The sequence below is a fragment of the Quercus robur genome, chromosome 2 (genome assembly GCF_932294415.1).
Source record: "Quercus robur chromosome 2, dhQueRobu3.1, whole genome shotgun sequence".
NCBI classification, from domain to species: domain Eukaryota; kingdom Viridiplantae; phylum Streptophyta; class Magnoliopsida; order Fagales; family Fagaceae; genus Quercus; species Quercus robur.
In genome coordinates this window covers 84246409-84272811 of record NC_065535.1, presented here as the reverse complement: position 1 = coordinate 84272811, position 26403 = coordinate 84246409, and the positions used below count along the sequence as shown (strand labels likewise).

Here is a 26403-nt window from a genome sequence, read left to right as displayed (position 1 = left end):
GCACTTTAGCAAGAATTTTTTGCTCCAATTATAGGGAAGTCCAATAAGAAACAACCATGAAAAAAAATGCTTCCCATTCTTCATTGTCGTTTGTTATGAAACTTTCCTAGGCAATTACAATCAAGACTATGTTGTGGGTTTCAGTTAGTTCAACTGGTAAAGTCTTTGATGATTGTATAAGAGATCTGGGTTCAATCCCCGCCTATACCAAAAACTGATTGGTGTCTTGGTCTAATGATAAAGAATTATTATCAGGAGTAGACGTCATAGGTTGAAACTCTCTTTAAAAAAAAAAAAAAAAAAGACTTTTATCACATCAATAAAAGTACTGGAAATTTCCATATTCCCAAAACATAGCTCTACTTGTTAGAACAGTTTCCATTAAGTCTCTGCACTTATCATTTTTATTCTTGCTTTCTTCTTAATCCTTATTTGTTTTCGTAAAATAGGATTTGGCTCAAAATTGCCCATTTTTAATTCTAGAGTTTCTCTGAATTTAAAAGTTATCGTTTAGTAAGTTTCCATATCAACTTTCTCAAAAAAAGAAAAAAAAAAAAAAGTTTCCATCTCAAGGCTCAATTCAATTAAATCGGTAGCTCTCTATGGATATGGAATGGAAGGCCTATAGAAATCCATAATCTCCTCCTCACCCAACTTTAAAGTTTTTAGTCCACATAAAGTCATCAACCACTATCTCACTCCACGAATTTTTAATAGAAAGATCCAAGGGCTATGAATGGCTCAACATTTTTCATTTGGAATTAATACTAGACAATCATATATGAAGTATGTGGGGTTGTCGTAAAGTGCAACTTGGTTGGGTTTAACATTGTGCAATGGTGGGACGGTGAAACATAAACATCATTTTGTTCCTTCCACGAGGACACAAAGTACTAAATACTAACAAGTATGATGTCAAACAATGAGTGCATGAATGTATCATCCAACTAAGATCCTCCATGCTCCATTACACACGCCACAAGATGAGCCAAAAATAATTTTTGTTGGAAATTACCATTTCAAATAGGGTTATGCTAAAGAGTGCCCTTAGGGCATTAGTTAATAATTTATTTTAAGAAAGTTTTGACACTACTTTTATTGGGAAGGAAAAAAGTTGTCAAAACATTAATTTTTTTTTTCCCATAAAAACTTTCTTTAAATGGATTATTAACTAATACCCTAAAAACATTCATTAGCATTTCTCTTTCATATATATATATGTAAGGTTTCCAATAGGCACTTTTACAGAAAAAAAAAAAAAAAAAAAAAAAAAAAAAAAAAAAGGGCACTTTATTTTTTTATTAATTCAAAATTTTTTTCGAAGGCTTTTGTTAATGGATGGCCTATATTAAATAATATGTTTATTCATTTAAAAAAAAAAATAAAGTGAAATTGTGCGCAAATATCTAAAAAAACCACACATAACTACAGTAAATTCGTATGTACTAGCCAATAAATCATTAACAAGTTTTTTTTTTTTTCTATTTATAAATATGCATTTTGGCTCATAATTAAGTATTTGTTAATTTTTAACATGTGCCTTTAAGATATTCATTAATATATAATATCATTTTTCTAATAGTTGCGAGTGATTTTTGTGATAAATACATTTTGGAGCATCTTGATTAAATTAGGGCAAAAATCAACTTTAGTGTGTTGGATTACTGTTGCTTTTATTATTAAAAAAATGCATATTTATATTAATTTTTTATTGACATATTGAAAATAGATAAAATTATAGTTTTATTTAAAGAAAAATGAAATTTTAAAAAAGTGTACATAAATCAATAAAATAATAAACTACGGAAAAAAAAATAAATCCAAACACGAGTTTGGCTAGCTTTTTTTTTTTTTTTTTTTAATGTGAGATAAAAATAATTTTAAATAAAAGTATTAGCCAACAAAAAGAATTAGCTTAAAGCCACTTTCATCTACCTTTAAGCAAATGAATTTAGCCAACCTCATTATTTAATTAGAGTGGCGTATTCTCTGTACTGTTGTATATATAGAATTGTCAATTGCCTTTGTTTAATCCAACGGTACAACATTCCATGATTCCATCAATGCCACCATGTGTCACCAAACATATTTATATATGTGACAACTTTACAGTTACTACGGTTCACGCGGTTTGTGGGGATCAGAAGGTACCACCAAACACCGCGTCTTCACTTCAATACTCAACCAAGCTTTTTCAACACAACAGAACAAAGTCATAATCAAACAAACTTCTCTATATGATATTTTCCAGTCTTCCTCTTCGTCCTTAACCTTTTCTGAATTTCTTCTTTTGATTGTATTTGGGAACAGAAATGGTGCTAATAACAGTGCTGTTATTAGCAGTTCTATTTCTTGCTGGCTTCTTAAATATATTCTTTCATTTTCCTAGCAAGAAGTTTCTTGCATGGGTGCAACAGTATTTTTCACCCATCAAATCTTCTTCTTCTTCTTCTTCCTCTTCTTCTTCAGCTATTTCTCACACACCCCAACAAGTTTCTCACAAAGAGAAGACTTCCCACAATAAGGCTGAGCTCAAGAAAGTCTTTTCCACCTTTGACAAGAACGGTGATGGATTCATAACAAAGCAAGAGCTGAGAGAGTCATTGAAGAACATCAGGATATTTGTGACAGAGAAAGAGGTTGAAGAAATGGTTTTGAAAGTGGATGCTAATGGAAACGGGTTGATTGAGTTTGATGAGTTTTGTGTGTTGTGTGAAGCCATGGTTGGTCAAGAGGGAGCGAGCGAAGGAGATGGGAAAGAAGGTGTAGGAAAGGAAGGAGTAGAGGAGGATTTGAAGGAGGCTTTTGATGTGTTTGATAAAGATAGAGATGGGTTAATTAGCGTGGAGGAGTTGGGCTCGGTTTTGTGCTCTTTGGGGTTAAAGGAAGGAAAGAAGATTGAGGATTGCAACGAGATGATAAGGAAAGTGGATATGGATGGGGATGGTATGGTTAATTTTGTTGAGTTTAAGAGCATGATGAAAGGTGGAGGAACCCTTCTCTTTGGCACCTAATTCTCTCTATGTAAGCTCTCGATCTCTCTAATTACACATGCACACACATAAATATAATTAGCAGAAAGCGGAAAAACAACAATGGAACAGTATTCCTCACTACATATATATTCTATTCTATGCTTCAAAGCTCTAAGCAACAGACTATGAAAGCATATATTATTGGTATTACAACGAAGTAGCTAGGTGTTTCATTTCATCCTTCGAACAATTTCTATATAAGAAGTTCATCGATCAACCTCACATGGAAAAGAAAGTCTGTGTGTATTTACTATTTAGAATTAGAGCTTCGAGTATGTAATTTCTTTTTTCCCTTTTGTTTGGTTTTTAAGGACTGGTCCGGATCTGTGGCCCTTGTTTGTCCTATGTACATATGATATTTGACTCTTCGTAAGCTGTTTGGTCAATAGACTCAATACCGCGGTGTTTATTATATGCTCACCAATTCACATTTCACCCACTCTTACCCATACAAAAATATCTGAAATCAATGTTTAGAGTATTCAAAGTGAGTGCTTAGTCATTCAGCCAAAGAAAAAAAAAGTTAGTGCTTAGTCATGACTTCAATTCATTTTTATATGCGTGTGTGTAAGAGGGTGTGAATTAATAATATATACTATATAATAACATTTTTCATTTAAAGTATGAGTAATGATACATACACAATAAATTTTATATTTGCTAAGTTGACATGTTATTATTAATTTTCATATGAGCTAATTATTAACATTACTTTAATATTTATTATTAACAACTTGCCAGCTTAGATAACAATTTGTCAACTTAAATAAGTGTGAAAATTATTCTAATTTTGGTGTGCATCTATACTTATTGTCGAAGTATAACCCGAAACTAAACAACCCATTGGCAAGGTTTTGTCTTTTTGACTTGTTACATTGGTGACCAATTAAAAAATATGTATATGGGCACGAACAAATATGTAAAGATGCTCTTAATTTCAATTTGTTTGGAAATTAATGAGATCTTCCTTTGTGGTGAGTACTAATTTTTATGGATTTTATTTAGAAAAAATAAGAAAAATAATTTATTTTAAAAAGCATAATATTCTATGTAAATATACTTTTAGATTAATAGTTAACTAAATAAACATTTTATAAATAATCACTGATTTCAATAAAATAAATAAATACAACAGTCATGTAAAAAACCATGTCAAAAGGATATGAAAAGAAATGCAAGCAAAAGTGTCAATTCCAAATAAACATAACCTTTTGCTTTTGTCCATAAATTGGGTCCCTGCATGCCCAAACCTTGCTAATCTTTTTAAGTCAATCCAATCATTAATCCATATGGTGCAAAGAACCATGATTATTCATGAAGACATGAATAATTTGTTCATTGCATCAAGCAGAATTATCTGTTTCTATATCCAAGCATAGCTAAATTATGCTATCCATCTTAAAGCCATTCCCTCCTTAAGGAAGTAATCAGAGAAAAGTGCAAAGGAGAACCTTGCATGTGCGTAAAGAGAATTCCTAACAATGCCAATTACAGAATTGGCAGGCGTGCTCTTTGGGTGTGAACTAGATCCCAAAAGAAAAGAACCGAAACCTTTAGCTTAATTGGAATAATATGGGGCCTTGTGTTTAGAATCCCTCATCACGATGATTACGTACTCCAGTGTATGCAATCAATTCTATCTGTATTTCACAATTTATTAAAATGAACGTGGATTCGAGGGTTACTCAATCACTAAGTTTCTAACTCCTCTTTTGGTTTATGTTCAAGACGAATTTTCACTGCGTTTTTAACTTGCGGTTTTATGATGTTCACTTTTCAACAGTTAAAAACTGCTTGAACTCATATTATTTTTATTTTTTCCTTTTTAATAATTCGACAGTTATACTGAAGAATAAAATATTTGAACTATGAACATTTTAATTGGAAACACCATGAGTTACCACTTCAGCTAAAATATTCTTGACAACACAAACTCATATCACTTAAAATTGCATTTTGAAGATGCAGGTATTTGAACTCCCACAAATTAGACGCTCCTATGAATACAACTATTTAGTCTTGATTAAAAGAAATATCACCTTAAAAGAACCTTGTAACTCAACTAATTAGCACATTCCAATGTTCAAATCTCTCACCTTAACTATCAATGATCCAACACACAATAAAACAAAACAAAACCTTTTTCTTTTTTCTTTTTTTGAAATAGTATCTTTTAAGGTGTGATTTCAACTTGCCTTAATGGACAAACACCGCTGTGTGACACCGCCATGTGAAATTGCCAACATGACATCCCATCTTCAAGATGGGATTTTACTTGAAGTCACATTTTAAAGATGAGTATTTAAAGTCATGTATTCTCGTATTTTGTATCAACTAGCGGGTATTTTTACACTTTCATATTAAAAAAACAATTCCGTATAACATTTGTTATACAATTAATCTGTATTCAAAATCAAGGTTGGAGAAACGGTTTGAGAACGTTCTATGCGGAAAAAGCTTCTCACAATAGCATTACTTTATCAACAGACGAACCAGAAGTGTGAACCAGAGAGAAAAATATTAGAGATAATTTAAGCACCACTAATCTTTTTATCAAGGTATAGTGCTACAATATATTTATTTGATCTCTTAACGCATATACCTACAAACATCTATGATGTGTAACGATTTCAATTCAAATCGAGGACACAAACAATAAAGAGAAGTGACCCTTAATGATGTATTCAAATGAAAGTAAATGTGTCTTTCATCACTGCCTACCATTTGACAAAGAGGGCAAAACCCCCCACAAAGCAATTGGGACATCAGATACCATTTGTAGTGCCTACAGATAAATAGCACTACCTTTTTCACAGCAGTCGAAAGCACCCACCAGGTCAAATTAACATATCCAAGAACCACTAGAAGACGTCAGGGTGGAAACGCCCTGGGATGGAGTTGCTTTGCTGAGCCTGTTTTAGATGCATTGTCAATGCATAATTGTTCACCTGGTAGTGCATCACAAATCAAACAATAATCATCAGACTAAAGAAAATATAGAAAACAACAGCAGGAATATGGTTCAATCGTGCAATGACTGTAAAGAAGCAAAGATCCAATCAAAATGACTATGCCAAGAAGACTAAATGCACAATTTTTGTTAACATTTTCTTTCAAATGCCAAACAGCATAGCCTCAGAACACTCTGCCGCTGACATGGAACATGAGATCATATACAGAGTCAAGAAATTATGGGGTCTGTGAGTCAAACCTCTAATGTTCTCAGCTGATCCTGGTACTGGGATACCAGTTGCTTCAGATGTTGCAACTCCTGGTTTCTTTCTTCAGACTCTTTCTGACGTTCATGTTGGATAGACACTGCTCGCTTGAGAATTGAATTTTCCTGAATAAGTGCTTCTACTTGTTCCTTCAGCATCATGTTTTCCTACAATAGAGCAACCCACAATAAGTAAACAAAGCCTTAAAAGGAAACATGATATTATTAGATTTAAATTGTCCAAAGAAAATATCGCATCCACCAAAGAAAATAAAAATAAAAAGGAAAGAACAATATGGGAATTTATGATTACATTCTGCATAATTGTAGAAACCACAATAACAGTAACAGAAATGACAGTAAAATAAACAACCTGGTGAAAGCTTTGGGTGGCCTCAGTGCTTGCACGTGCACAGATGGATCTCTCCAAAACCTCAAGCACTCTTGAAGCACGAGCTCTAGCATCATCTACATTGGAGGAACTCATCATTTCTCTAACGAAGAGCTCCACCCAGTCATTACCATCCATGGGAGGGTTCTGTGGAGCTGATTGCTCCTCACAAGGTGTGACCTCTCCATTATCTGTCACTACACCTGAAACAAAATATCGCACCCATCCCATGAAGAAGTCCACCACCAATTAGAAATGGTTGCAATGGCCCAAAACTTAGAAAATCAAAGGTTGGGGGGTTTTTTTTGGGGGGGGGGGGGGGGGGGTTGGGGGGCAGCATATAGTTGACACCAATAATTATGACAATTGTCTTGTATTCTTTAAAAAATTTACTCAGCAATGAAGCACATTAAACAAGTTGCACTAAATTCTGTTAAATTTTAGAAGGAATAGTTGCAAAGCAAAAAGAGACATAACATTATGTAAGCTATACCCCCTGACTTCACATTCACCTTTTCAGTCATAAATTGCTTGAACTCGTTCTCTATTAGTTTACAAAATCTCAGATAAAATCTGAAACAATAGCATGGATTATTCTCCTCACCTGCAACATCTGGCACTTCATAAAAGCACCATCCATTTTCAAAGAAACTCGTTTCTTCTGAGTTTGGTTCAAATTTTCAAAAGCATGATGGGTGAGGATATCCTTTCAAAAAATCAGTGTTCATAACCCTTTTGCTATGTTGATTCCCTTACGTAAGAAGAATCAAGTTGGGGTCAAAAGCTGCTTTTAAGCAATGAGTAATTGCCAATAAGATTCAGTCAGGGGGTCAAAGGGTACTCGATCCATTAGCACCTAACATACCAATTCCCTTGACATGTTATTGGCACCAACTTGATTCAGTATTGTTAATGGATTCCCTTCAGATGATTCCTTTCCACATGCCAATGGATCAAGTCAAAGTCAAGAAGTAGCTTTGCAACTTGTAGAGATGAAAAGATGGTTTCCATTGTCAGTGCAAATAAACACGTCTTACCATTACCATCATGTGCCGTTAAATTACCTAAGGTTTTAGCCTAAAATTTTACTTTTTATGGAACTGAAATTTTGACCAAAGTCAAGGTTTGAACTCTGAATTGGATTAAAATTCCTGAACCAAGATGTGGCAGCTGACGGCAATGTTATGGACTCTTTCTCTCTCTCTCTCTTAAATAGTAGCCTTGGCTATGTCTCAAGTACCAACTCTCTTTCTGATAAATCTCTAAATTGATCTCTATTTGTTAGCAGTCAACAAACATACTCAATTTCTTCCTCCAAAAAGCAGTCAAGCAATGTTTCAAGGTCCAAAGCAAAGTTTACATTAAAAACTATAAAGAGAGGTCAAATGTAGTCTAATGCCTAAACCCAGGTAGACTATTTGTAAATTTGAATGAAGAAAGTGGCTCATCAATACAATGGAGAAGACAATGTCTTCACATTGACCGACCAACCAAAGCTACAGGACTGATAAACTCTCCCAGAGATTTAATACACCTATATTCCAGTTTAATCTGCCATGAGTAATCACATCATCAACATAAAAGGCATGTGAGAAGCCCATGTGCCAATATGTGTCATTAGATAAAAGGGGAGACAGAGAACACAGAAATGGGGGGAAAAAATGAACAGCTAAAGATTGAATTAAAATTCTTAAGGGATCATCAAATCAGAATCAATAATTAAGATCACATGAGAATTATTGCCATATATCAGAATTCTAAGGTACAAAATGGGTAAGAGAGAGAGAGAGAGAGAGAGAGACAGGCAAACATAAGGTACTCAAACTCAGGCAATGATCAGACAATCCAATAAAGGATAACCCTCTTATGGTCATATAGGTCATAGTGGTGGTGTTTGAAGAATAGAAAATACATATTTAAAAAATTGTTCTGAACATTGTTTCATGATTCAGATTAATATATTATCAATGGTAATATATGTTCATACAGTTTATAAGAAGTTACAGAAAAGGAAAACTATTAGACCTTGCATTACTGAACATACAGAGAGCAAACCTTCACATGCAAATAATTCATAAACAATAAGATTCCACAGACACACACATAAAGAAGAAACAAGTAAATCTGTCAAACCAATGCAAGTTAGAAACAGCCAGAAACATCAAGATTGAGTTCAAAGAACTGATTCAAAATATTTCGTAAGCATACCTTGTGATTGAACATTTGCTTCCGGTATTGCATCAGATTTGGGTGCAGTAGAACCCAAGTTATCACCAGTAGATCCTAAACGAAGCTCATTCAAACTTCTGATAGCGGAATCAAGATCATCACCACATTCTTCAAGCGCTCTCTCAAGAAGCTATAATGATCATAGTTCTCCATAAATGTTAGTAACTACCACCATATTACATCAAGAGTTGTAAGTTGTAATGCCCATCCTCCAAATTTCAAAAGCACATTTAATGAGCTAACTGCATTCTCAAGACTATCCTAAAATCTTTTATTGGCTACCTTAATACATGAATTACCACATTTTTATCATAAATTATTGAGGCATAGCATTTGCCTAAGCTTGGTGAAAATTTTGGGGATTATTCAGCAAAATAAATGTCCATCTATCCAAAATTAAAACCAACATATTAGGAACAAAATAAAGTAAAGATTTACAGAATCAACTATTGCCACCATTTCATTATATTATAATTGAAGGAAATGTCATTTGAGCTAGAGCTAATTGGCGCATATTAAAAAAGTCAAAAAGAGGCAAGGAATTTCAATCCACTGAAATTCCCATTCCCCAAACACTATTTCTTATTATTAAAAACAAACAAAAAGTAAAATAATTTCCATGAAATGTCAAAAATTCAATAACAAGTAACATAATTTATAAAACAGAATACCAAATCGAATCAAACCCTAATAAGAAAAACCCAAAACAATGACCATCAATCAAAAAACATTAGAAAACAAAGAAAAGGTAACAAATTTGAACCAAACTGAAAATACCCAATTCGTAATTCTCATTTCTCATCCAACCCCACATGATAAAAAAAAAAAAAAAAAAAAAAAAAAAAAGTAAATCAAAACACACCGATCCAATTACCTTGTGGTCCATGTGAGGAAAAATAGTCGTGAGGTGGTGGATCAAATCGAAGGAGGTGGAGGAAGAAGAGAGAGTAGTAGTTGCGGTGGTGGGCGGAGAGAATCGAACAGGTGAAGAAGAAGAGCAACGAATTCTCTTGGAAACAGGTGGGCTGAGATTATCTTCGAAAATGGAGGATCTCTTCCCGCACACTATGGCAGACATGTTTCGTTCCCTCCTCCTCTACTCTCTCTCCCTCTTCTCTATCTCACACCCCTTCTCTCTCATTCACCGACTCTTTTCTTTTTTCACTTCAACCCCCCCAAATATATTACTGTGCAATTCTTTTTCCCCCAATATGCAAAGACAAGAAGAGCTTGGAAAAGGTTAAAGAAATGGTAATAATATTAACTTATAGTCTTGAGATTAGAGAGAGAGAGAGAGAGAGAGAGTTTTTCTTTTTCTTTTTTGGATGAAAATATAGATAGTAAATAAATTAGGGTAGGCTAAGGCTCTGTGTCATTCATGGGTGAACAAAGTGAAGAGAGAGAGAGCAACCGACCAACCACGCGTGGGGTCGGGAAAATGGATGACCAATCAGGAGCTGACACGTAGCTAAGATTCGTGAGTGGGAAGAGACTTTAGATGTGAGACTTTCGCTTCAGAGACGTGTTTCATTCAGTTTGGTTTGGGATAGGAAAATATATATATATCTTTTCTATAGTGGGCTTTTTGTGAATCTTGTCTTTTGAGACATGATAGTTGATACCTTTGAGATTTTTGTTTTGGTTTTGTTTTTTTTTCTTGTCGTGTTTGTATTTAATTAATAATTTCTAGTTGTTGTGGAATTATTTTATTTTATTTAATCCCTATCAATAGTCGTTGAACATGAAAGTCGACAGTACACGCACTTGGGTTTGTTGAAACTTCTAGTTCTTTGGCGAATGGGAAAGGGTGGCGGAGAAAAATAGAGAAGTGAAAAAGAGGGTTGAAAATGCACTCTTTTCACTTTTCTCTCTCTAGAACCGTCCGATTATAATGTTAAATGCCTCTCGTGGGTTCTATAGCAATCTTTATCTCTTTTTTGTCTTTTGAGACTTGAGAGAGGCTTGAGAGTTGAGACAGACAAACTGGCAGACCAAGCGGGAAATGAAAAAGGTACATCAAGGCCCAACCCAACTTTACATTCTTTTGGGTTCAGAGCTCTTCTCATTTTTTTGTCTTTTGTATGTGGTGAAAAGGTGGGGTGGGAGGTCTTGAAATGGCCCATCAGGGCAACAAAATACATTTGATAGAACCGGTCTAATATAGGTCTTAAATAAACAGGCCCAACAAAATGGCCCCAAGTCCAACTATAAGTGTAGATTCGTCCAAGGAGTTTTCTACTTTGTGGCATTTTTTTTTTAATAATGAAATTGTGGCATGTTTGTTTAGGAGGGCAGATTAAACTACAATTTTTTTTTATATATATATAAAAAGTATAGCCTTTAAAATTCTACCTTTTTCTAGGTATAGTTTTTCATATTAAAAAAATACATGTTTGAATCGCATACAAAGTATACGCAGCAGAAAATTAATAGATCTAATTTATTCGCAATTGATAATGTGTACTATATAAATTTCAGAATATAAGAACAAAATAGTGTACCTTGTAGTGGTGAAATTCAAAACCAAAGATTAAAAGTACTTGAAAACACTTTTAATCTTCACTCAAATTCCACTTATGCCCAAAAAGTGTGGTCCCTCAATTAATTTATATGTGTTTGTTCAAAGGAGAATAAGAGAGTGTCAACACTCATATACAAACCATTTCATTCTCATACAAAATTTTGTATGTTTCTCTTCTTATAACTGATTATCTAATTGGACTAGCCTATTGGGCCATTCCGATTGGACTTTAATATGTGGTTTGGAGTGGGACCAAAAATAAACAAATAAAACACTAGTTCCAATGGGCTTTGGGCTTTTCTGTCAACTTTTGACAAGTTCAAAATTACCATTAATTATATTTAATACCACTATATAAATATAATTGCACTCTTGGCCTTATTAATAAATTATGTCTCAAGACTTTATTATACATACAACTCCTTCAAAAAATATTCGTAGTAATACAAAATCATAAATATAGACTGCCACTTTGAAAATTACTACATCTTAATATTTGAGTACTCGATTTAATCCTTTAAGTTATTCATCATATATTTATGAAATCCAATTTCATAAATATATATTTTAGTAACTCATTACTAAAGTGATTAGGCTTAACACTCTGAATAACCAAACCCATTAAATTTATCTTAAGGGAATATTTTATATCTCTGTTAAGAAATTATAAATTTCATCTTAAGAATATATGTTCCATCAATACTGAATGTGGCTGCCCAACATATTAAAGTTTTGATCGTAATTTTAGATCTCACTCCTAATATATCAAAGTAACCTACACTTCATGATTAAGTCTATTATTCTCTTAGGATTAAGAGTTGATGTAAATAGAAGTCGTGAGATTTATTATTCATTTAACAATCATTAGGAGAATAATAAATCTCACAGCAGTCCAGTTCAATGTGTCGTAACTCTTAAAATATATCAACATATCAACTAGAAGTCTCCACTTCCATGATCAAGACAAATTATCTTAGTTGATATGTTATAGTTTTTGCAGATAAAATGCCTAATTTCATTACCGACTACGAACTAAAAGTCTGAGTTTACAAAAAACTTGTGACTTATATCTTCTGTAACTAAATCACATAAATCACATACTATGCATCTCATGGACTATATGATAATGTCCAAATATTCATGTTACCATTTGTTAAGGGAAGAAATTGATGCCTTTGAATGAAATGTTGGGAAACCAAACCGAGACTTAACTATGGGCTCTTGAGATGACACCCATAGGCTTTCGGCGTGATGACAAGCCTATCCAAGCAAGAAGAAACAAGAGCTGCACTTAACAAAACGACAACAAAGGCCCAATAAAAAATACGTTACAATACTTAATTAGTATATTATTAGTGGTCTTGTTTTGATAGTCCAAGGGAAAACGAATTCTCCAGCGGTAAGGGTGAAGTTATTCTTAAGTCCAAAAGGTAAATTGTCCAACAATAGGGGTGGAATTACACAGTCCAACCATCAATAATTAGATAGATTTAGGCAAATTTTAGGTCCTTATATGTCTCATTCAAGAGGAATTTATTGTGCTTTCAGCCATTGTTACATCAATGTGAGGAAAAAGTTCAATCGTTACAAATACATCATACCCTTCAATAGTAAAGTAAAAAGTAAAAATTAAAGGCTCCATAGGAAGAAAAATGGAGGATTAATTGGTATGGTGTGAAAGGAGAGAAAAACCCCCAACTCAGTGCAGCAAATTTTAAGCTAAGATTTTAGTGAGTGTAAATTTGTAAGGCATAAATAAGATGAATGTGGGCTGCTTTTGAGTTAGTGAGATGGGGTTGATGCTGAGACTAAAGTCTTTTATGGGTAATGGGCTGTTTGTGGTTAACTAGAAGAGACTTATGAGCTGTGGTAGTGTAAAGGGAAGAGAAAAATGTCTGGGATCAAATGGGTATGGGTTGAAGGTGATGGATGGTGAGCTAGAAGAAAGTTGAACCACTAGTAAAAATGGCCAACGAATTTCAAAGTCTCAGAGTCTCAAAGGGGTGACTTAGTTGGTTTTTTGGTTAGCTTCTTTGTGCTTTTATAGTGGATTTTTCAGAGAAGCATTTATTGACAAAGCTCCAAAAAACGTGTGACCACTCAGAGGTGATGAATCAGAGTCAAGCTTCCTTGGGATTTTTGCTCAGAAGTAGGAAAATCCATTTAGGGGGCTGCTTTGCTTTTTTGGGTAATGATGGGATTTTAGAGCTTTTTGCATTAAATGCCAGGATTCTTAGGGCTGAGTTTGATTATTGTGATTTGAGGCGGGTATCATGAGTGAATCCTAATGCTGCAACTGAGATTCGGACCCCTGAGAAATAAGATTTAACACCTCAAGTCAGATGTCAAGTTCTAATCTACTTTAAGGGGGTTCTGTTGGAGATCCCTTTATGCCCTCCAAAACACATGTTCCCAATTTTTCCCCTTTAGGATTCATGGGCTTGGCACATGAATCACGTTTTGATTATTTTTAACATCAATTTGTTAGGGTTTGAATAATTTGGTTTCAACTCCCCTTCCGTTGGAGGTACTATTTTAAGAAAGATGATGAAGTTCCATCATTCTTTAGACTCCAGCTAATATGACAGCCCTTGGGCACTGTTCATGTTAGGTAAAGGGTGACAAAAAACTGATGGGATAGCCTTTAGTCCATTCTCAAAGGTTTGGTACCTTTGTATGAGTTCTTAGTTGCTCTTTTTGGTTAGGAATGAACAAGCGCAGTTCTCCTTTGCCTCCTGCTGGTGTTTTTTTTTTTTTTTTTTTTTTTTTTTTTTTTTTTTTTTTTTTTGCTTGGGCTTGCTCTCATGGGTTGGGTTGTGTGCACATATTGCCATGGGTCTTCATTCCTCATGGACTTTTATTAGTAAATATTTTTTGGGTTTTTCATAAATACTTGCAATGGGCCTTTGGGCAATTTGTAATATTTGAAACAATAGGACAAGTTTCAAAATACTTTTGTAAATAATATTTACTTTGACGAATTCTATGTTGCAAATAATGTTCATGGTTTCTAATAATTGCATCATGACTTAAATGATGATCTTGTGGGTTTGAATGTTTACCATGAGTGTTTGAAGGTGTATATTATGGATGTCGCAATGCAAATGACGTCCATGTATTTCATGGGTTTTATAATACAAGAACATAATCCTCAAGATTTTAACGTGAGTTTTTTCATAAGATGATTGCCATGGTAACATTTTAACGTGATATTTTTTCTTTGCCAAGCGTTGATAATCTTGGACTATTTTCTTTTTGATGAAGTAGTGCCAATGAGAATTGGGCTTTGATGTTGCCAATGAGAATTGGGTTTTGATATTGCCAATGAGAATTGGGCTTTGGATGAATGAATCGCCATGGGTTTGAATCATGGGCTTTGATTATGGATTTGAATTTCACTGATAAAATTGTTTTGTCATGGACTTGAATCATAGGCTTTTCAAATATTGTCAAGCATAAGTATTCTTTGGGCTTTAAATATAATAAAGTGTGTGTATTTGAAAGTAAATAGGTGGTACTTAAATAAAGTTAGGTGTGATAAAAAAAAGTACCCTAACACCATTATTTTAGATAATAATAAAATAATTTTATTAATTACAACATTAAGTCATACATAATATCATATATAATATCGTATATAGCATCATATAATAGGATTTAAGGGCACTAATCCTAACATTTCAAACAACTCATTTCCAAAGGGCCCTAAATAAGGGAGTATCTTACCCATGCCCAGGAATTAAACAGAAAAAGATGATATATTTATCCAGGCAAGAGTCGGTCTAAGGAATATGACCCTAGTTTCATATCCTTTCAAAGTGTGTTAGTGATTCCTATTAACTGATGAAAGATATTAGTGATGAGGCTTATAGTCGTTAGTCCCAAACCCACCTTAAAAATAATACTCTATCTTATGCTTTTATGGAGGAGAAAATAAATTTTGCACCTTCAGTCAGATTGTGAGTTGTGTAACTCATCTCAAAACAAATTGGTAATAAAAAAAATACACTCAAATCTTTTATAATATTCAACTTCGCTAGGTAAACTCATCCCCACACATCATTTCTTACCAGTGGAGTAGAGTAGGACCAATCAGACCAGATGGGGTATTTTTTTCCATCCATATTGTCAAGCACCTCTAGATCCAAATCCAATAATGAATACGTCACATCTAGGAATAGATCTTGATAGGGTAAATCGCTAAATCATGGAAAAGAATATATGCATATTTTGGTAAGTTCGTTTTAACAAAATTCTAAAGAAAATTTCCCCCTTTCCTTTTTTTTTTATATAAAAGAAAAGAAAATTATGATGAAGAACTCGTTTTAAAGTTCGAATATATATTGTGTCTTTCTAAATCTTTGGTCGTATTATTTTGTTCGTTCCGCTCACCCATTTTTGCGAGTCCTTATCCATATATGTAAATGGGTTGAGTGTTAAATTCATTGTGCTTCATAAAATATGCTTTCGGTTTGTGGCTCTAATTATATTTTTCATGTGAAGGGCCAAAAGTACAAGCAATAACATTATATAGAGACCATATCCATAAGATGCTACCCATGCTGTCCACTGAGTTGAATTGATAATTGGGTTAACTGCAATCACTCAGTTTAGTTGTTGGCTTTCACACACACTATGGTGGAAACTAGTCAAGAAGCATCTTCACATCAATCACATATTCTTTAGGATATGTATCATTCTTTCTGCCAAGCCACCAATGGCATCTCATAAACATAAATAGTAGCAACCATGATTAAGATACCTGACATGCACAAGTGGTTCACTGTGTTTTTGGTTTAGTCAACCTGAAAATTTTGCATGCCCAAAACCAATTTTCATTTTGAACTAGCTAGGTACATTGGATAATTTGGATGGTTCATGGATCATATCAGATCATGATTATGATTATCTATATACACAGCTTGATTTCTTTGGGCCCTAGGGATACTACTCAGTTGGTCCAATTCAGTAAGGGCATAGTATATTTTGTTGATCACAACTCTCTCTCTAAAAAAAATCAAAAACCTCTAGAGCTTTCTCCTGCACCAATTATATGGGTTGGTAACTTTATACCTCCAAAAATAGGATATCTTGTTTGCATATGATGACACTGAGTGGGCTTCACTGGTCAGTGTTCCAACTTCCAAACTCTCTCTCTCCGAAATGGTGGGGGCCTGTAAAGGTAGGACCCACCCACTTAGTGGGGGCAATTGGTACTAAAAACCCTTTCCAACAAGACCTTGTCCAAGTTGCATGCACAGTGTAGAAAAAAGAATAGGATCTCTCTCTCTCTCTCACATTGCTTTTCTTCACCCAAAGCATCATAGAATACAATTTTATTTTGTTTTATGGTTGGTTGATGAAATGACCTCTCACCAAGCACCTCCCGCCATACCCTAACCCCACTCTCCCTCTCTTCTTCTCTCTTTATTAAATAAATAGATATATAGACTTTCAAGAGAAAAACCCACCTATGATAAACCTGCTAATTCGATATAGGAATATATATATATATATATACACTTTTATTGTCTAGAGGGAGACTGATTGGATTGCACTCAAATATGCTCTTGACTATCTTTCTATTAGTTTTGACCAATCGATCGATAATATGACCAAGATTTTTGGTTTTTTTAACTCATAGCAAAACTTATTTGATTAAGGAAAGCTTTTGGAGATAAAATCTAGCAAATTTACAAACTACTTCTATGGAAAGATCTTTAAGCTCAGTAGGTGCCAGAATTGACAGTAACCCAAATCTAAACCCAGAGAGAGAGAGAGAGAGAGAGAGAGAGAGAGATCCAAGTCAAGAAAGTGAAATCCAAAAGTGAAAGAAAACCTCAGGACCAAAGCAAAGTCCCATTTCCTAATAATGGAGAATAACATAGTGGTGCATATCATGCTACCTCTAAAAATATGCCATCCTTGTTGTTTTTTTTTGTCTTTTTGGAAATCAAAATGCTTGCGTACGTTAAATAGTATGAACGTTAATCTTAGTTGCTTAATTTCAAGGCAAATTACTGATTGGCAGTGTGTGGAAACCTTCTGGAAACTGAAGCAAATCCACTAAAACTTTATTGGTTCATATTCTTCATTTTTTTTTTTTTAATGCCAAGATCCTAGTTTCAGTCAAGAATATTATTCTATTTTTATCTCCTATTTATTTATTGTTTCTTTTTTGATTCAAAGCTTGAATGTCAGTTCTCAAAGATCTCGGGTATAGTTTCTATTTTCCTCCTTTATTCGGTGGGGATATTACGTCCGTACTCTCCCCCCATCTTTGAAATTATTGCTTTTCTGCTTAACCTACTTGTTATATATTTAACCTAACCTTAAAAATAAATTAAAATAAAATTGTTCATACAACCATTGGTTAAAAATAAAAATAAAAATAAAAACCATTGGTTAAATGCCACTCTTGACTGTTGTCTTCTATAAAAGATTGAGGGATAAATCAAATTCAAAAAAAAAAAAAAAAATGCCTATAGTGCAAGGAGGCTAGTTGTTATTATGTTCTTCACCAAATATGGAACTCAAACTAACTTCAGGTCAATTGTCAAGCAGTTTTCAGGCAATATTTTACCATATATAAGCAAGTAGGACTAAACTTAGGAAGTTGGCCACATGAAATAGAGGCATCCATATGGTCCATTTCCCTAAATTGCTACAAGGTCTCAATCAAACACTTATATCTCTCCCCAAACAATGGTAGCTAAATAAAGCATAAAGTTTACTTTTATTTTTTTATTAGAGGCTTATTAAGCATAAATACATGATTTATGGAGTTGACTCCCATAAAGCAAGGTATACCAATGTTTTTTTTATAAACCAAAAATAAATAAATAAAAAATGGTAGGACGAGGCTGCCAAATGTAGCATTCTACTTAGGCATAACTATAGTAGCATTCTTTCCCTCTCCCTTGTGTGTGTATTTGTTTCTCAAAAAAAAAAAAAAAAAGGCAATTATCTCACATTGCTTAAGAGAGTGTGCTATGTATAGTATAACTTACCCCACCCTCCTTTAAAAGTTACCATGAACTTTTGAGTGGAATTGTAGTGTGTCTTTGTGTTAGAACACCTTTTCATCTCCCTTGTGTGTGTGTGTGTATTTGTTTCTCAAAAAAAAAGAATGAGCAATTGTCTCACATTACTTAAGAGAGTATGTTTCCTTGTGTGTGTGTGTGTATTTGTTTCTCAAAAAAAAAGAATGAGCAATTGTCTCACATTACTTAAGAGAGTATGTTGTGTGTAGCATAACTTGCCCCACCCTCCCTTAAAAGTTACCATGACATTTGAGTGAAGTTATGGTGTACTTTTGTATTAGAACTCATTTTTCTCTCACTTATGTGTGTGTATTTGTTTCTCAAAAAAAAAAAAAAAAAAATTATAGTAGCATCCTATCAATTGGGGTTAAGCCTGCAAAAAGTGAATTGTTTAAGCCATAGCTTGACCCAACCTCACCAAAGGGAATACAAATCATCTATACCACATTTTGAATTTCATTTTATATTCCATCAATTACAACTTGTCATATTTTTTTTTTTCATTTTAAACTTTGGCTATTTTATAAGGAAAGTTAAACAAATACATGACAAGTTGTGATTGTTAGAATATAAAGTGAAATACAAAAAATGGTACAAATAATTTGTATTCCATCAAAGGTACTAGTGAACATTGGACTAATGACATGGAAATAATTTCAAGTGCTTCCTATTTTTTATTTAACATTAGGAACTACCACCCACCAAACCTTTGGGGGGGGAGGGTAAGCCCAATGTCAATAGACCACCACCCTCGATGGTGCAAGATATACCATTTATTATTGGAGTTTACATGATAGTGTATCTGTTTGGATTGCACTGATTCTGGCGTTTGCGTTTCTGTTCTGCGTTTTTATCTTTTTTTTTTTTTTTTTTTTTTTTTTGTTCAGCCCGCAATAGTTGACTTGTCAACTGTGAACAGTGCACCCGTGTACTGTTCACGGGTCTCACAAATTACACTTTTCAGCAATTTTTTTATTAAAAATGGGTCTCACAGCACTATTTATACATTTAAAAATTATTTCGCTACAGTGTTTTCAGTTTCAGTTTTCAATTTCAGTAAAAATAAGCTCAATCCAAACGGACCCAGTATAGTTTCAACTAAATTGCATGGTTTAGTCCACAAAGTTTGACAATTTTTGTTTCTTTAAAAAAAAAAAAAAAAAAAAAAAGGTTGACATTTTTTTCTTTCAAAATAACTCTTATACTTTAAAATGTTTCAATTTAATCCTATAATTATTAAATTGTTTCAAAAATATTCTTATTGTTATTGAATTTATGGAAAATGACGATGTATCAAAAGGATTTCATGTTACATCATAGGTTCCACGTCATCAAACTAACTTCAATTTATTGAATTACATTAGCATTTTCTATTAATCAAATGACGTTAAAGACTTGTCGAGAACTAATTATACAATTTAACTAATAGTTTTCATCAAAAGGAATACGGCATGAAATAGGAATTTTAAAAATAATATCTTAATATTTTCCATAAAACATTAATGTTCATAAAGGGAGGCATCAATCAATATCTTAGGAAGAAATCCTCTTGCATTTTCTTAATTTTGTAGAAGAAAACAAAAAAGAAATATCCTTACAAAGTGATTGATAGGTTTCCATAATCACCAAATAAAACTTTTTTTGATGTAATGTTTTGTGGGTATAATAAAGATATGGATACAATTTTTTTTACAAAAAAATTTCTAATTGTTAATACAGAATCACAGATAATAGTAGACACAATTAACACTCATAGATCCACCTCTTAGAGTTAATCACTTCAGTTGAGTGTGAAATTTGATGAGAAAAAAAATTGTGTCTATGGCATTTTTTTTTATTTTTTTTTTATGGAGTGTCCATGGCATTATTATTATTTGTGATTAATATAAATATTTGTCAAATTAGAACAAAGATAAAAGACACAATGTTTTTGGTAATTTTGTCATTTTAGAGAGAGAGTGAGAGAGAGAGAGAGAGGAATTCCCATGATCCCATCCCCACACAAAAGGTGGTGGGAAAAAAGTTCTTTTTGTACACACTGCGATGATGGCGATGATGATGCCTGCAATCTCCAACAGCAGCAGCAACAACAACCATAACACTTTCTCACTCTCTCTCTATCTTTTGTACTCTCTCTGTCTCTCTCTCTCTATTTGCCTCTTTCCCTTCTTCTCCTCTGTTCTCTTCCCTCACAACCATGGCTGATTCCTTCTTTTCTCACCGCTCTCATCCAATTATTATAATGGGAACGCATCAAAGTTAAGAGAATCAGCGAAAAGAAGCAGCAGAAGAGAGAGCTATGGAGAAGAAGTGTGGGTGCTGGGCTGTGTTGAAACGCGGCGTTAGAGGTTCCTGCAAGTCCTCTGCTTCTAAAGACTCTGCCAACACTATCCCTCGTACTAGTCTAGTTTATGACGCAGGTATTTCTTTTATATATATGTATAAACACACACTCTCTATCACAAACATACAAATATGTGTGTTACTCTATTTTTGGTACCCAATTTTAGTACTTTCTGCTACTTTTAAATCTGCAAGATTGATATAACTTATCTCAGAAAATGCTCCATTTCTGCCTTCATATGGGTCTCCTCTGTTTTTACATTCTGTGAGACTCTCTCTCTCTCTATCTATCTCTCTCTCTCTCTGTCTCTCTCTCTCTCTATCAAATTCTAAAGTAATTCAACTCATTTTCTGTGGAACTTGGATTTGAAAGGTAATTTACTCAATTCCCCTGTTTTCTACAAACCATTTAAATTTTGAGTTCTGATAAGGACTCCTGTATATTGTGAGATCATGATGTAGTTGTGAAGTAGAAAACAGATCCCAAACTGGGTCTCTGCTAGTTATTCTAATATCATCATTTTCTTTAGTTCTAGCTACAAAATACAAATTTTCTTGTTCTGTGTGAGAAGAAATATTGTGACAATTGAGAGTTAACTAATTTTTCTTCTAATAGCTGCATAATTGATAATTCTGTTCTTTGGATCATCTAAGGCCTTGGTACTTCATATGGAAAGTAGTCAAGCTTTAACAGATAAAGCTGCAAAATTTTTCATGCCACCTTGACATCTCACTGAATTCCCAAGTTTTGCAAAATATGAGTTCTCATGTGTCTATTCTAGTCCAATTGAGATGTTGATTGTAATAGTTCATTTCTGCTGAGTTTGTTGATGTTCTTTGTGAAGCCTTTGTAGCTCAAAGCAAGCTAATTTGACATCTATCATGTATTTTTTTTATGAGAGGGGTTTTGATTAAATCAGAACTTTTGACAATCATTCTGCCAATGCAGCGACTGAAACACGATATCTAAATGCTAGCAACAGAGAACTCTGTGCTCCCAATGAAGCTCAGCTATCATCGGATAAGCCTAATCCACCAACATCAGAAAGCAAAACTCCATGCCAGCTGCTCCAATTTTCTTTTCAGGAACTAAAAGCTGCTACCGGAAATTTCAGACCCGATAGTATTCTTGGGGAGGGTGGATTTGGATATGTGTTCAAAGGATGGATTGAGGAAAATGGGACAGCACCAGCAAAGCCCGGGTCAGGAATTACAGTTGCGGTCAAAAGCTTGAAGCCGGATGGTCTGCAGGGCCATAGAGAATGGGTGGTTAGTAGAATATCTGCTTTGGGTTAGTAGATTGATGTCAAAAGTAAATTGTTAGTGAGATGCTGGAAATTGGGAGTGTAACTGTCACTTACTTAATGCAGGCTGAGGTTGACTTTCTTGGACAGCTTCACCATCCCAATCTCGTTAAGCTTATTGGGTACTGCATTGAAGATGATCAACGGCTGCTTGTTTATGAATTTATGACCCGTGGAAGTCTTGAGAACCATCTTTTTAGAAGTGAGTGTAGCTATGGTTTAACCTTCCTACTTCAAATTTTTATTGCAACTCATCTTGCTAAACTTTTATATTGTGGTGTTTATTCTGGAAAACTGCAATGAGAAAGTTGCTTGGCATTACTATTTTCTAAATTTTAATTAAAAGAATTTGTCTTCTGAAACATAAGTGATATTGCTACAATAAATTTTAGTTTCTTATGAAACATGGAATATTTGTTCATCTTACTCCAATATTTAATTTCCCCCTTTTTTCTCTAGTTTCTCTCCGATATGTAATGCAATCATTGAATCCTAAAATCCCTTCCATGTTGAAGTTTGATTTTTCTTTAGGAGTATAAGCCTATAGATATGTTCTATGTTTTTACAACAATTCTTCTAGATCAAAGATTGATAGATGCTTAAATTAAGATAATGCCGTCAATTTAACTTTTTCTTTTCTTTTCTTTTCTCTTGCCTTTTTTTTTTTTTAATTATTTAAATTTTGTATAATCTTGTATTTTTCACATGATCATGCAACTTCACAATGTTGTATTAAAACAATGCTGATTTTGTCAAAATTTTTGAAGGGACCATACCTCTTCCGTGGTCCAATAGGATTAAGATTGCACTTGGCGCAGCAAAAGGATTGGCCTTCCTCCATAATGGTCCAGAACCAGTCATATATAGAGACTTCAAGACATCCAACATATTGCTTGATTCGGTACGTAAATAATCATATTAGTGAATGATGAATTTTAAATTTTTTGTTACACTTAGTTGTTAATACTATATAGGGATTGTCTTCTATAGGAGTATAATGCAAAGCTTTCAGATTTTGGTCTAGCCAAAGCCGGGCCACGAGGAGACAAAACGCATGTCTCTACCAGGGTTGTTGGAACTTATGGGTATGCTGCTCCAGAATATGTAATGACAGGTAAGAAGGTGCTAGAAGAAATTTTGAACTTATTGAAAGTTTTCAAACTCTCATGTACCGTACAAGCCTTCTGTTCGGTATCAGAGGAAATCCTACAAGCTATAATAAGGTTGAATATCTATATACAAGAGCAGAAATATTTACAAGCTTGGATACCATTTGTACAAGTAGGCATTTGTATTCAATCTTGAACCATAAAAAAATCTGGATGCTTAAGGACAAGTTCAAAAATATAGATTCAGGCTTTAATATAGTTAATAATTAATGGTCAGAAGACTTCATAGCAAGATTTAGTGAGGCATTCAGATAGCAGATAAGGTGATTGACTACACACTGAAGTTGGTGATAAGACATTGTGTCATCTCTAAAATCACCAATGTGTTCATTTATGATCATGACTGACTTCATCAGAACCTAAATGACCTGATTTCTAGGGTCAAGTATACACTCACTTAAAAGCTACAAAAATCATATGAGTTTTTTTTGAATGTGTTTGCATCAGTGCATGGACACACAGGCACATGGTTCAGAAAAATTTTCAATTTTTGAGTATTTGGACCTTTAAACCCTGTGTTTTGTACTTCTACTTGCATGACAAATATGAGGATTCAATAGAAACTTCTTTTACCTTCACATGGCTAATTGTAGGATGACTAAATTGATCTTGAGGTACTGATTTTATGATGTCAGATTAGCCAGTGAAAGATTTACTTGAAGAGAATCCAATTAAGTTCATCAAATGAGATATTTCATATCAATCTGATAATGATGTTGCATTTAGCATTGACTATCTAATTAGTTGGTCCTGCAACCCCAAATACTTAAGTTCTTTGCAGTTCAGATGCTTCAGGTTTTTGGCTCACAAGCAAGTCATCTCATGTATTTCTTGTACCGTAAGAAGTTTGAGATCTAACCAATTTTACAATTTTGGCTCTTCTTTCCCCAGGACACTTGACATCTAAAAGTGACGTTTACAGCTTTGGAGTTGTGCTTCTTGAAATTTTAACGGGCAGAAGATCAATGGACAAGAAACGTCCTAGTGGGGAACAAAATCTTGTTACATGGGCTCGGCCATATCTAGCTGACAACAAGCGAAAGCCGCCTTATCAACTGGTGGATCCCCGCTTGGAACTGAATTACTCTCTTAGAGGAGTGCAGAAAGTCTCTCAGTTAGCTTACAACTGCCTTAGTAGGGACTCAAAATCGCGCCCCACCATGGATGAAGTTGTTAAGGTTCTGACTCCATTGCAAGATCTTAATGACCTTGCCATCTTATCTCACCATTCTCGATTATCTCAACAAGGGAGACGCAAGAAGAAGTCAGATGGAACTCCACAGATCACATACACCCATTGCAAGAGCATCAGAGACTCTCCACTGAATACCGGCAAACAGCTTTATAGATGATGAGCAATCGCATCCCTTTTATTGGCTCAACTATTTGATGAAACAAAAGTTTGGATGCCACCTGTTTTAACTGGGATGTCTGAAGACTATATTTCAAGCTTATATAATTTTTGGGTGTTTGAATTTTGCCAGAGCATCAGGGACAATGGATTAGGAAAGGTACATCAGTTTCCTTTTCTTAAACCCTTACGTTAAAAAACTAACCATCAATTTGGAACATTCCTCACAATTTGCCTGTGTTGTAATTGAGCTATCTCCTGTAATTAGATAAAACCTGTCATTTCCAAGATTGTTATTTGCAACTGCCTGATTTTTCCAACTGCTTTGAGTTGTGGTAATTTCATTATTCTATTTAATGTAGTCAAGGTATTATGCTTCAATTCATTCTACAGAATTTTACTCCTAGAATTTGATCCACTTTTTGCCAATCATTTAGAGTTTGCTTCAACTAGGAATTTTATATATTAGCTAAATACCAAGATTTATCTGGGCTCAATCAATACAGAAGTCTATGTGGGCAGAGAGTCATTGGAGCTGGACCATCAAACCCCAGCATCTATCCATGTCATGTTCCGGGCAAACAAGCTTTCCAGCAAAAAATCAAAGCATATGCTGCTTAGAAAGATACAAAGCATATATGTCTTTATGCAAAGCATAAATATCCATGACATTCATTTTGCCTTCACATGTTTTTGATGTCACATAAGACTAGGATCTTTTTTAGCTTTAAATTTTTCCATGCCTCATTTCTAGCTAGAAAGGACATATTTCTAGTTGCACTAAAGAGTGTTAACCACCTAATCTCAAAAGGACTCAAGCAGCAATAACTCTCCAAAGTAGCCTTGCCAACAAAGAGGAAAATGACGATGCCACTAGCAGCACTTCTATCTTTTACCTGTATGAGACCACTCTGACCCTTTTTAGCTTTCTGTCTTCCCAAATAAGAAGCTATTTTCTTCTTTTGAGGTTCAAGTTCAACAGTCATTACAGCCATAACTATACCAACCTGAAAATTTTTATATGTTACTTTAAAGCTAGCCGGGATTACTTTTGATGGACATATCACTTGTAGCTTCCTTTATAGCTGTCAGCTGGTAAACAACATGAACTATACTTGTCCAGTCCCTGACATTAGAGTGTCCCTGTCTTTGTAATGTTATTGTGCAAGGAAGCAACAAAGGGTCTCCTTACCTCGCCCAAAAGAAAAAAAGCATTTCATGGTTTTTACATCTGTAGGAACTAAAGCTAGCTAGGAATATCCTCAATATCCTGTCAATTGCACCTTCTTTATAGAAAGAACCCTGTACATGTCATTTTATAGGTGTCTATGCCCTGGAAAAATGATTGACAAATGCCTTTTTGTCTTGAAAATAAAGAAAACTCGAGTATTGTAAATTTGAGTGATTTAGGGAGCAGATGCAAAGTGTTTCTTTTCTAAACTAAAGTGAACTTTTCTTCTCTGTGGATGATTGCTACATTGAGTCTTCTTTACCTTTCTCCTCCCTTTTTTTTATTTTCAAATTTTTGAGTGTTGTCTATAATAATTCTTGACTTTTAATGGCAGTACTTACCAAGCTCTGTCACAATGTAACCATTGCAGACATCCTTCCAAGAATAACTATCAGTCGGTGATCTCAAATAATCTCCCAATACAAACTAGTTTCCAATTTTCATTCAGGAAATCTGTGCTACAGTAACAGCTTAGAGGAAATTACAACCAAACTTGATCACTTTTAAAAGCAGTCTAAATAATAAATATGTTTAGAGCCCTAGTTCACCACCAGAAATTTTGATTTGGG

General features: G+C 34.1%; 3 protein-coding genes across 3 annotated transcripts; 2 read left to right on the top strand and 1 right to left on the bottom strand.

The window, feature by feature from the left end:
• The first annotated feature begins 2114 nt into the window (after positions 1-2114).
• LOC126715447 (calmodulin-like protein 3) lies at positions 2115-3449 on the top strand. The gene has a single exon (XM_050416046.1). The coding sequence runs from the start codon at positions 2313-2315 to the stop codon at positions 3012-3014; it is 702 nt and encodes a 233-aa protein (XP_050272003.1). The 5' UTR covers positions 2115-2312; the 3' UTR covers positions 3015-3449.
• A 2106-nt stretch (positions 3450-5555) lies between these two features.
• LOC126715446 (uncharacterized) lies at positions 5556-10168 on the bottom strand. Its single transcript, XM_050416045.1, has 5 exons — positions 9747-10168; positions 8852-9002; positions 6626-6846; positions 6247-6420; positions 5556-5983 (listed from the first exon to the last, which is right to left on the bottom strand). The coding sequence occupies exons 1-5, from the start codon at positions 9948-9950 to the stop codon at positions 5897-5899; spliced, it is 837 nt and encodes a 278-aa protein (XP_050272002.1). The 5' UTR covers positions 9951-10168; the 3' UTR covers positions 5556-5896.
• Positions 10169-20402: 10234 nt separating this feature from the next.
• Positions 20403-24984, top strand: LOC126715444 (serine/threonine-protein kinase PBL35-like). Its single transcript, XM_050416043.1, has 6 exons — positions 20403-20856; positions 21729-22048; positions 22150-22285; positions 22851-22984; positions 23074-23197; positions 24144-24984. Exons 1-6 carry the CDS (start codon positions 20736-20738, stop codon positions 24602-24604), a joined length of 1296 nt encoding a protein of 431 aa, XP_050272000.1. The 5' UTR covers positions 20403-20735; the 3' UTR covers positions 24605-24984.
• Positions 24985-26403: the final 1419 nt, after the last annotated feature.